The sequence below is a fragment of the Protobothrops mucrosquamatus genome, unplaced genomic scaffold (assembly GCF_001527695.2).
Source record: "Protobothrops mucrosquamatus isolate PMUCROS unplaced genomic scaffold, P.Mucros_1.0 scaffold87, whole genome shotgun sequence".
In the NCBI taxonomy this organism is placed as follows: domain Eukaryota; kingdom Metazoa; phylum Chordata; class Lepidosauria; order Squamata; family Viperidae; genus Protobothrops; species Protobothrops mucrosquamatus.
Window position 1 is genome coordinate 80,560 of NW_015386463.1, and position 12,850 is coordinate 93,409.

Genomic DNA, 12,850 nt, shown 5'->3' on the forward strand with positions numbered 1-12,850 from the left:
GGAGAGTGTTATATGTCATTGGCTGCTTTCTTTCACAATCAGTGGCAAAATTGCCTGACCAATAACCGGCCATAACACAGTGAAGATCTTGTTTCGTTTATTGTAATAAGCAGAGAGAAGCTATCATAGCTTGGTTCTCTCCAAAGTTTCAACTCAAACAATTCCCTTCTTTACACAACTCTGTCCTGGCAGCCACATCCCTCCTTGTTCCCCATTGGCTTAGGTACTATGAGGTTACATTCTCTCCGACCGCCACCTACATTTTCCCCAAGACCTTCCTTAAACCTACTACATCACATGTGCATTATGATTAAATTATATATGCAAGGCATGTCAATATTTTAAGTATGTGCTTTGCTTACTACTGTGACCCACTTTTTACTTCTTACAAAAACGACTTATTTTTCGGAATATTTGCCACAATTTATATGCCTCTCGCCTGTGGCTAAGCTAGCAATTTCTTGCAGCTATTTTTGCAGCTCAAATGTTTCCATGCCTCACTCTGAAGCCCCTTCTGGTGGTTATACTATGGGTTCTTGGAGTTGTTGGTACAGTACCTTCCTGTTGTTCTAATTACGAGAGCAGTTCGAAAATAAACCTTTGGTTGGTTATCAATGACATTCACAGATGCAGAACTTTTATTATACACATTTGAAAACTACAACATTACATTACTTTTCAACATAATCACCATTCAAATTGAGGCACTTGTCATAATGTCTTATAAGGTTTGAAATTCCTTAGTAGTAGTTGCTCGGCGCCAAATCTGGTCTATAGGGGGAGTGATCAAAAACATCCCAATGGAACTGCTTCAAAAGTTCTTGGGTATGTCTAGCGGTGTGCGGTGAGCATTATCGTGAATCAACACACCAGAAGTCAGCATGCCCTGATGCTTGTTATGGATGGCTCTTCTGTTTTCATAACGTTTCACAATAGACTTCTGAATTGATGTTCGAACCATGCTCCATGAACTTCACTAGCACTACTCCTTTGGCATCTTCACATTTGACAGGATTTTCTCTGGCACCATTTCCGGTAAGGTGTTGGTTCACGATAATGCTTGCCTGCACACCGCTAGATGCACTCAAGAACGTTTGAAGCAGTTCCATTGGGATGTTTTTGATCACTCCCCTTATAGACCAGATTTGGCGCTGAGCGTTATGACAAGTGCCTCAATTTGAATGGTGATTATGTTGAAAAGTAATGTTGTAGCCCAGATTTGCTACTGAGCGACTACTAAGAAATTTCAAACCTTGTAAGAAGTTATGACAAGTGCCTCAATTTGAATGGCAATTATGTTGAAAAGTAATATAATGTAGTTTTCTAATGCGTACAATAGAAGTTCTGTATCTGTGTCTGTCATTGATAACCAAACAGAGGTTTATTTCTGAACTGCCCTCGTATTTACTATTTCCTCTTGCAGCTTGGTACTTTCTGAAGCCCCATCATCACCTATTAAGAGGGAGCAAAAAGCCATTTTTTTCTACCATTATTTTACTCCCCTTTTTTCCTATCAAAAGATCGATTCACCTTTTTTATGTTCCTGCACATCTCATGTTGGCTAGGGAATTCTGCAACTTGGAAATCCACAAGTCTTAAAAAGTTGCCAAAGTTGGACACCTCTGGTCTAAATATTTCAGAATACAATCTCAATTAACCAGTGCCAGAATAGCTACAAATCTGGAGGACATGAAGCTGAGGGAAAAATGATGCACACAAAAGACTTTCCCAAGAAAAGCCAAGTTGCCTTAGCTTAACCTAAGCTCTAAGAAGATAAAAAAAGCAATGAAATCCTTGGATAGGTAAGGATCACATGAATGTCATGCGATGCTTGTGTTCAACCCCAACCTCTGCCATAGTTGCTTCTGTAATACTCATTGATAATTGAGATTTGTAATCCCATCCCACACTGGGCACGACGAGATAGGAAAACCTTTCTTACATAGTTTGGTAGAGAAGCCCTCGATATTATTCTTGGTCAGTTTTGCACAGGATACTCATTTTTTTTCTGCTTCCAACTAGCGCCTACCTTCTTTCCTAAAAACCATCAGCAACTACTTTTAGTTCATCAGTGAGAGTTTTTTTCTAAGAGGGCCACAAATTCTCGCTCGCATACATTGCGACGACCGCTAGGTAGCAGGAGAGCAACTCCAAATTTACTAATCTTAATTCGTAATGAATTTAAAATGTCCACTGCAAATTATTAAGGAGCAAAGCTTGATTTATACAACTGCATCCAGAACAACTCAAGGTTTCACAAAGAAACGCCTCACTGCTTTTTCGCGCCCAGTGAAAATGCTCGTTCCCGCCCTTTTTTTCTCACCATCCAATAGACATTGAGATCTTCCGAGCTTCCTCCCCGGCCGGTATGCGACAGAAAAAGAGGAAATGGTCTCCTATTTTCTTCTAACGGAAACACTCACGAGACGGAGGACTGTGGTAACCAATGACATACGCCGGCAGCCTAACGAGAGGTCAGAGCAACCAATGGGAAACGAGCGCGCACTGTCGCTTGCCTAGCCCTTAGAATTCACACTAGTTGTTGCAGGAGGCGGCAAAGATGGCGGCCTCTGCTAAGCGTAAATCTGAAGGAACTGAGGCGGGGAGCAGCGGGGGCAAGAATCGCCTCAGTAAACGAACCTCGAAGGAAAGCCAGCCGCGATCGGGCGATCGGCGAAGCGCCAATACATCGTTCGTCGAGGGCGCTATCGTGAAAATCTCCATGGAAAACTTCCTGTGAGTGGGAAAGACACATGGGCAGCGGCTGTACGGCTGGCCAATAACGGCGGGGGGAGAAGAATGAGGCGCGGTGGGCGTGGCCTCTTTCAAGGCCGAGAGGCGGGGTTTTCTATTTTGTCGGGAAACTTTTTTCCCCGCTACCAGAGGGCTCGCGGTGGCCCCCGCGGGTTCGGTGGGTTCCTCGGCATCCCTATATGGTGTTTTGCTCCCATTCTTGCTTCCCCTAAATCCAAGAAGGACCTTAATGACTTCTTTTATTATCAGCAGTAGTTGCCCCATCAGAAAATCAGGTTCATCTTTATACACTTTACCTCAGATCCTAAGAGCAGTCTAGACCAGGGGTCCTCAACCTTGGCAACTTTAAGACTTGTGGACTTCAACTCCCAGAATCCCTCAGCCAGCTTTGCTGGCTGAGGGATTCTGGGAGTTGAAGTCCACAAGTCTTAAAGTTGCCAAGGTTGAGGACCCCTGGTCTAGATGTTCTATTGCATTTAGACGGAGAGGGAGTCATTGAAGTCGCAAAGAGAGTCGTAGTGCCTAGTAGTGTCTATGTAGCCTACGGTTTCTGATTTCCCCTTGCCGCCTTTACAGTCATGCCCCCATTGGTCATCTATACAAAACTCTCAACTTCCCTCAGGAAGGGGGGAACAGGGAGTCAGTCAATCAGAATAAAGCTGGAAGGGACCTTAGAGATTTTCTAGTCCACCCCCCTGCTCAAGCAGGAGACCCTAAACCAGGGGTAGGCAACCTTGGCTCTTTTATGACTCGTGGACTTCAACTCCCAGAATTCCTGAGCCGGCATGGCTCAGCTTGGAAACCTCTCTCTTTTCCCTCAGCATGGCTGGCTCAGGAATTCTGGGAGTTGAAGTCCACCAGTCATAAAAGAGCCAAGGTTGCCTACCCCTGCCCTAAACCATTTCAGACAAGTGGCTGTCTTCTTAAAAAACCTCCAATGATGGAGCGCCCACGATTTCCGAAGGCAAAGCTGTTCCACTGGTTAATTGTTCTCACTGTTAGGAAGTTTCTCCTTGATTCCAGGTTGCTTCTCTCCTTGATTAGTTTCCATTCATTGTTTCTTGTGCTTTGCGTTCTGGTGCTTTGGAAAATAACTTGAACCCCCCCCCTCCCCTCTTCTTTGTGGCATTTAAACATTTTCATCCTCTACTAGCTAACCAAATATTCACTCTTAGTCTCTAATCAAAGCTAAATAATACCTATTTTCTGCTCCTATTTTTCAGTAATTGGTATTGAGAGGCATATTGCCCCTGGTACTGGAGCTAATAATTAGCCATAATGATTGACTAACAACCTTTATTAAAGTTATTAAAGTTGCCCAAGTGTGTGCCCAGTGTTATCCTATGAGAGTGAATTGACAAATGATTTGCAATGAAAAAGTTCTTGTTCACTTTATTCACACCATATAAGTATTACATCCCCCTACATTTATCTTTTCCCTTAAAAGATGTAGATATAACTCTCACCTACAAGGGAGGTGTTACAAACATTTGATGGTTAACAGATTGGCATTGAAAAGTTAGCTTTAGATGGGATTCTTGTTTCAGTTAAGACATTAATTTCTTTGTTCTTTGATAAACTTTGTAGGATAGGATTTTATTTTTCTCTGTTTCTGAGCTAAAATTTAAAAGTCAGATTATCTTAAATATTAGTTTCTTTCTTTGCTTTATACCCTGTCTCTACTTTGGTGAGCACTCAAAACAGTAATGAAAAAAAATGGGGGGGAAAATAGAACTATTGATAACATAAATTCTGCTTCTTTTTTATTTTTATAAATAACTTTCTTATAAACATTTCTTTTAAAAAAATTGATTTTCAGAACCTATGATAACTGTGTGGTGTTTCCAGGCCCTCATCTAAATATGATAGTGGGAGCTAATGGGTCAGGTAAATCAAGCATTGTATGTGCGATATGCCTTGGATTGGCAGGAAAACCTTCCTTTATAGGACGAGCTGACAAGGTGAGGATTTGGTTTGGTTCTGTTTGGAATCATATGATATAATTTGGACTTCTGTTAGGGTACATATCTTTAAGTTGTATAAAATAACTTCAATCTAATATATTGCAAATAAATGATGGTCCTTTGTATAATAAGTTTAATGCATTATGTTTCAGGCATAAGTTTTGACTGAAAAGATAGCATCATCGGGATGTAAAGTAACCCAACCCTTTTGCCACCAGCAGAAATAAAACAGATAAAAAGGATCCCTTCTCACTCTAAACCGAGGTCTGGTGGAAAAACCATGTTTTTAATGATCTGTAAAAGTCATTATATTAGGGGTCATCTGAACTTCAAGGGGAATGCTGTTCTCGGGGGTAGTTGCCACAACAAAGGCAACCTACTATCTAGTTCCTGCTAGAAGGCATTACTTGATTAACAAAACCAGGAGAGAGACTGGTTTATTTTGTGTAGTTCTTTTTCTAAATAACTTTCATCTCTGGAATGTTTGTTGTCCTAGATGTTACTCCTTAATTCTCCTCTCGCCTTTGTTATGCCAATACTGTATTGCATCTGCTGGATTGTTTTAACTGTAATGATTTCAAAGGGGACTAAATATTAAATTCTGGTCTTTTTACTTTTATGCCCTTTACTAAATAGCATATTTTGCTGTAAATACTGCACTGTACTGGCAATTATGATTTCTGCCATGAGTTAGAGAGCTAGGTGCTGCTCGATTGTATGTTGAGTTTAGGTAACCAAAAATGATACCTCATTATGCTTACTTTCCTCTGCATTCTTTTTTCATTTCACTAATATCCTGTCCCAATTTGTACTAAACAGCTCTACTGTTTAGGCATTTCATAATTGATATGCAATATTTATAAATTAAGGCTCTCTCTATGTATCTTTTCCTTTTCTTCAGGTTGGTCATTATGTGAAGCGAGGTTGCAGTAAAGGAATAGTTGAAATTGTGGTGTGAGTAATGAGACTTGTTTATATGCCTGTTTTCACAAGTGTACAGGTAGTCCTTGACTTACAACAGTTTAGTGACTTTTTGAAGTTACAATGGCACTGAAAAAAGTGACTTATGACTGTTTTTCACACTTATGACCATTGTAGCATCCACATGGTCACGTAATCAAAATTCAGAACCTTGGCAACTGACTCATATTTATGACGGTTGCAGTGTCCTGGGGTCATATGATCACCTTTTATGTCCGTCTGACTAGCAAAGTCAATAGGGAAGCCAGATTCACTTAACAGTAATGTTACTAACTTAACAACTGCAGTAATTCACTTAATAACTGTGGCAAGAAAGGTCATAAAATGAAGCAAAACTCACTTAATAAATGTCCCAATTAGCAACAGAAATTTTAAGCTCAGTTGTGGTTGTAAGTCAAGGACTACCTGTACTTGAAAAATAATGTTATTGAAACATTATTTTAATGTTTATTTTAATAGTCCGTATACAGTACTATTATACAATAGTACCATGGCCTAAGGTAATATGTAACAATTGTTTTCTGGTCATTAGGCATAAGAAGCCCAACAATATTACTATCACACGAGAAATTTCTGTAACAAACAACCAGTCAACTTGGTTTCTTAATAAAGCCCCCTGCACTCTCAAAATAGTGGAGGAACAAGTCTCAGCTTTAAATATTCAAGTGGGCAATCTGTGCCAGTTTCTTCCACAGGTACGAATACTTTTCATTTTAAAGAAAATATAAATATTAACAGTTTCAATAAATGAAATAATGAAGGATGTAATGATATGAAAAATCCTGTGCAAGATAAATGCTTACTTCCTGATATTAGCTATTAGATACAATAGGGTAAGTTATGAAAACAATAATCTTTATAGTACCACCACTTTCATTCCAATGTGTGCATGACATGATAATAGAATTAAAGGACAGGAAAGTGATTATGAATAAATGTTAGGAAAAATTGTCGTAATATAAAAGTAGCTTGACAGGGAAACCAGTTAGACAAACTAGTTGCTTCCCTTCACTGGGTGTTTTCAAGCAGAAATTGAATAGCCTTCTTTTTGAATTGTTTTAATTTGAATCCCTGCATCAGTAGGGAATTGAATAACATAAATGGCTCCTTCCAGCTTTATGGTTCTTTGATTTATTAGACTTCTCTCATTTATATTAGTATAATTGAAGTATTTTCTGTGAATGGTACTACCATAAATAGAAGATTTCTTGTATAACGAACTTCTGCAGTAGATATGTCTTGGGTTCAATCTAGTGCTCTGTGAGAAGTGTGAAATCATTCACAGAGCATCCTGTTATTTAACCTCAGCTGAGTGACTTACCTATGTGTGAAATATGCTGCTGCTATCTCACAGTGAAAACTATAGGACCATCTGTAGCAGCTGAAACAGCGTTCTGCCCACAACCTTTGCTGGTTTGTCTCTGATTCCAGCATCCCAAAGCTGCGTGGGAACTATATTTTGGCAATAGAATACCTTCTGCTGGCAAGGTGGAGAATCAGTGTTCAAAAGCCTTGTTTAGGGTAAATGTGTTAACATATAGATGCAAAGGTTGTTGCCCAGAGCCTACCAAAACTGCTGTGTGGTGGCTACTAGTCTGGAAGAACTAAAAATAGCTGGATATTTATATTAGTTCAAAGTTCGTGTCTTTTAATGTAAAATATAATTGAATGCATTTATACGCATAAAATACTGCACATCTGCTTTGCAGGATAAAGTTGGAGAATTTGCAAAATTGTCCAGAATTGAGTTGCTTGAAGCTACAGAGAAATCAATTGGTCCACCAGAGATGTACAAATTTCACTGTGATCTGAAAAACTTCAGGCAGAGGGAGCGAGAACTTGAAGTATGAGTCTGATATGTATTGTATAAGATAAATATTGGGTTTGTTAAGTTCTAAGAATGTACAAGATAAATTTCCTTCTTTTATTGAAAATGTTTTATGACTTTACTCGGAAGAGCAGGCATGGTATTATCTTGGCTTATTGGCTTTGTTTCTTGCAGCTTTTATTTATTCTTTGCTTATTGTGTATCTTCTTTCTAGCTTTATCTTTTTTTAACTATCTTAGATTAAAAAAAACCCAAAATAATTGACGTTTCTTTAATGATTGCTGATTCTGTCCTTGTTCCTCAGAAAAACTTTTCTTTCTTTTTCTTTTTTCCTGTTTATTGTATTTTATAACAAAAAAAAATCACAAAAAATACAGAAGAAATGAAACACAAAAGACAATAACACTAAAAATAACTGTATAGGATAAAGAATAAAATATACCCACAAAAAAGCAAATACTAAAATCTAAAGATATATAGTTGATGAGTAGAAATAATTAGTTTACAAAAAACTTGTAAATCTGTATTATTATCAAATAAGAAAAAAAACTGGTAAGTTTTCAGAAAGACTTAAATGTTTTCTTTCCTTTACATCTTAGTCCCTAGGAATAAGTAGTGAGTAAATGTCCAGGGATATATAGCAGCACTGTACTACTGTTTGTTTATAGTATTTTTGCTTTATGTTACAGTAACGCTTTCAAAATGTCTTGCAGTACAGCAAAACTGTATGACATTCATTTTAATTGTCAATATATATGGATCGATCTGTTATGTTTTGCAGTAATTTACTGGGAAGGTTTTCTAGAGATAACCATGATTACTTGAAGTTTGATGAGGGGGAATGCATAATCTCTGCAAATGAGTATGTTGCATTTTATTTAAACAAATATGTTGGATGGTTGGAAATCATGGTTATTAGATTTTATATTTTATATTAATTACAATTATTCTATTGAAATATCCTTTTGCTATTATTTTGATAATTATGAAACAGCTTGATATATTTTTAATGTTTTTCTACAATGTAAAAATTGTATTTATTTATTTAAGGTATTATTTATAGCTATCCACATCAATAGATTCTTGTAAAAACTATTTTGTATTTATTTACTATTTATTTCATAGATTTAAAAAATTAGTCATTTTACCCAACTTTTTTTTTAAAAAATAAGATGAAATTAAATTAAACACGCCATTTTTAAAAAGTAATCATAGTTCTTATTAGTAATGCTGCCAAGTAGAATCTCAATTATGTTAACATAACTATCAATATAGTATTTAAATATAGTTAAAGTTGGGGGTGAGAATTTGGTTGAGGGGATATCTTGTTAATTCAGTTATAAATTATTAAGATACAGAATTAAGAATTATGTTAATTTTTAATGGGAAAATAAAAAAGGAAATATAAATGTCCGTTAATAAATAGAAAATACAGGTAGTCCTTGGTTTGCAACCATTTGTTTAGTGATGGTTCAACAACAACACTGAAAAAAGTGACTTATGACTGGTTTTCCCACTTAGGACCGTTGCAGCATTTCCCTGGTCACATGTTCAAAATTCAGGCACTTGGCAACTGGCCTGTCCTTAACGACAATTGCACTGGCCCTGGTCATGCCATCACCCTTTGTAACTTTCCCAGCAGGCTTCCGACAAGCAAAGTCAATGGGGGAAGACAGATTTGCTTAACGATCGCATGATTCATTTAACAACTGTAGCAAAGTTCACTTAACAACTGCCTACTGAGCAATGAAAGTTTTGGGCTCAGTTGTGGTTGTAAGTTGAGGACTGCCTGCATATATAATATTATTGATTGAACGTTTTCATTCAGTAAATATTTGGCTTCTGTTAGCACATTTCTATGGATCTGAGCTGACTCAAAGCAAAGACCAGGAACTCTAGTTACAATGAATTTTTCTGCATTATATTCAACGGTATATTGGGTTGTATCAAGTGGTGTCCCTTTGCTGAATGTTCATTGGTCCAGTGAAGATTTCCCTCAATGCCAGTAGGGAATGGAGGACTCCTCCAAATAGAGGGAGAATTGTTAAAAATTGCCTCTCCCATTCAGCGGGTGGAAATTGAGAGCAAATAATTGACTACAATCTAGTGATAATTTCTGTGACTACAACCCCAGTGACATTTCTGTTTTTAACTTGCACACTGCAAAATAAGTTGTATTTTTGGAGATAAAATTCCCATTTGTATTAATACTAATACTAATTGAATGAAGTAGATGGTAGAACAATAACCTGAGAGTTAACTTGGTTAATTTAGTCATGTAAATAATTTAAAATATATGTGCTGGCAGAATTCATGCACGGAAAAAAATAGCAGTCTAGAAAAAATGAAGCAAAAGAATGAAAGATATAAGCAAGATGTGGAGCGATATCATGAACGTCAGCACCATATAGATTCAATTGCAATGCTTGAGAAAAAAAGGCCATGGGTGGTAAGTTCTTAATTTTTAAAAAAGATTTGAAAATGTATTTTTAAACACAGATACACAGAGATATGCACATGTACAAAAGCAAGGCTAATATAGCAAGAAAGAATTGGAGCGAAGTGGGGAAGCTGATCAAATGTCAACTATCTGTAATCTGTATTTTGTCTAACAAATGTCTGCCTAAGGTAACAAAAAGGGAGATTACAAGCTGTTGGTAAATGTTTTAAATATACCTTTTTGCTAATTTCCATGATTATCAAATCTAGAATAAATTATAAATTAGTAACATTTTCAAAATGAAATTATGAAAAATTCACTTTTTTCTCCCCTCCGCCATAATAAGTAGCTCCTAAAATTCTTCTTGTCTTGGAATTGAGTTAAGATTTTTTTTTCATCCTGCAACTTAATTTGAGCATTTTAAAACAGGGTAGGAAAAAAATTAAATTGTTTAATAAATCACACAAAGGTAAAGTTGAACTCAGTTTCATGGGCACTGGTAATTCTATAATAGTAATTTATGGAATTGTTTGACTACTGCCTTCTTTGATGATTTCTTATTAATGTTTTGGAAACCCTTCTACTCTCTCTATATAAGGATCTCTTTTCAGTCTATTTCATGACAGTGAATTGTAAGAACAGAAATAAACAGCCTAAATTCCTTGCTGAAGACAGAGGTTCCCCTTTCTTGTGATTTAGATTTACAATGTTCTTTACAATGTTCTTAGTATCGATTCTCACTTGTTTTCTCTAGAGCAGGGGTAGGCAACCATGGCTCTTTTATGACTCATGGACTTCAACTCCCAGAATTCCTGAGCCAGCATGGCTCAGCATGGAAACCTCCATTTCTCCTCAGCATGGCTGGCTCAGGAATTCTGGGAGTTGAAGTCCATGAGTCATAAAAGAGCCAAGGTTGCCTACCCCTGCTCTAGAGCCATATGTTGCAAAAGTGAGATGATTTTTCTGTTGTGGCAAGCCAAAACAGATTAACCCACCATCTGTTTCAATTCTCTGATTGTATTAGGGTTTTTTTTAATTCAAGAAAAACATTATGCTGCTCCCACTTTAAATAGCCTGAACACAAATTTAAAGTCATAGTGTTTCATTTTGTTGTAATATTTTAAAACTTGATTTCTATGATTCAACATTCATGCAAACTGAGATATGCCTATTTAAGTAAACATTATTGAATACTCCCCAAAAAAGTCTGAGAGCCCAGAATTTGATTAGCTACATTAAATTTAATCCTTGAATATGATTTGTATAGCATCAATCTGCTGTTCTTTTTTTTAAAAAGTAAGAAAAATACCTTTGAAATGATAATCCCCAAATTAAATTCATGATACTTTTAAAATGCTACATTGTTTCCTTCAGCTTGTTTGAGAAATGTATTGATATTTAATGCATCATCTTGACAGAAATAAACTGTTTTAAACATCAGAAAAAGGAAAGTTTCCAAGACATCCGTATTTGTTGTGTATATATACCAACAAGTGGTTCATGTTAAAAAGCAAACAATTGTGCAAGTATTACAAATAGCAGTCTCACTGTAAAATTGTTCAGGTGTTTAAATTTTGTGCAGCGTTGTAATTCTGATCATAATGTCAAATACAAATTTAGCTAATAGTGCAGTATAAAGCAGCATTCCTCCATCTGGTAGTCCCCTGATGTCAGTTGTGTTTTTCTTTTGCTAAGTAATGCCTGGTTAGGCTATTCTGGTTCAAACTAATGTATAGTAATTATATAAATATTAAATGTGAGCAAAGTAGCAAAATCAGCTAGCATCATCCTATAGTTTGTGCAGTGTCACTAATTACTTTGCATGCCTTGCTTTTTAGATATATGAAGAAACACGGAAGCTGTATGAAGAGGCTAAAAGAACCCGAGATAGACAGAAAGAAGAATTAAGAACATTGAGACAGACCCAGGCTCCTATGGTTCATGAGATCAGAGAAGCTGAGAAACAATGTGCAGAACTGGAAGACAAAATCCAGGAAAAGGCATGTTTTACATTTATTGTATCACTTTTGCATGAAATCTTATAGAAGTCAAAATGATTAATATACATAGAAAAGTTATAGGAATGTAGCCTGTTTGTCATGAAATTTAAAATTTAAAATTAAAAGCTTATAAAAAACTGTCAGGGTTAAAATAAAAGAAGCAAAGATTTCATGCAATTTAACTTTCCATCAAGTCCCCATTTCAAGACTAATGCACTATGGAAAAGCATTCTGGATCAGAGATTAATCCTACTTCCACTGGATGACATTGAAAATCTCTAATTAATCACAGTACTTGAACATTGCTAGGATAAAGCAATAACTATTTTTAGCAGAATTTAAACCACCAAATGTTCTCTACAGCCCTGGGACTTGGAAATCATAGATTGACTGAATTTTTAATTCAACAAACCAGAAGATCTGCTCTTTAAATAAGGTAGAAAGGCATAGGTTTTCTGTTCCGTACCAGTGTCCTTGTCCCATTCAGCATCTGGAGCAAATATAACTTAGGACAGCTAACTAATTCCAATTTTTAGTATTGAGAGTGCTGGTTGAAAGCTTAGAACCTTGAACAAATGCATGTAAACTTCTGCCAACCATTCTTTTAAAAGTGTTCAGTGTTATTTTCCTATTTGTGGAAGTCTATGATATCTCCGTGCAGTACTGAATGTGAAGAAAACAGAAACTTGGTTGCAGTCCAGTAACTGTAACTGTTACCAAAATAGAAATCATTTCTTAATAAATATTTCCAGTATATGTTGAATTCTTAAAATGGTTCCATAAGACTTCAGCTGTTCAAATTGCAGTTGATAAACTCTACAATAATAGTCTACAGTTTTGTATCAAGTGGCGATTATTCTCCATGAACTATAAAGAACTGTAA

The 12,850-nt window shown here is 36.4% G+C and overlaps 1 protein-coding gene across 1 annotated transcript in view; it reads left to right on the plus strand.

Moving 5' to 3' along the window:
- The first annotated feature begins 2,519 nt into the window (after positions 1 to 2,519).
- The window catches only part of SMC5 (structural maintenance of chromosomes 5), a 41,083-nt gene continuing 30,752 nt past the window's right edge, over positions 2,520 to 12,850 (plus strand). The window contains exons 1-7 of the mRNA XM_015812478.1: positions 2,520 to 2,736; positions 4,574 to 4,715; positions 5,620 to 5,672; positions 6,232 to 6,394; positions 7,409 to 7,543; positions 9,836 to 9,976; positions 11,806 to 11,967. Coding sequence (XP_015667964.1) covers positions 2,561 to 2,736; positions 4,574 to 4,715; positions 5,620 to 5,672; positions 6,232 to 6,394; positions 7,409 to 7,543; positions 9,836 to 9,976; positions 11,806 to 11,967 — 972 coding nt within the window. The 5' untranslated portion in view covers positions 2,520 to 2,560. The remainder of the gene's footprint in view (positions 2,737 to 4,573; positions 4,716 to 5,619; positions 5,673 to 6,231; positions 6,395 to 7,408; positions 7,544 to 9,835; positions 9,977 to 11,805; positions 11,968 to 12,850) is intronic.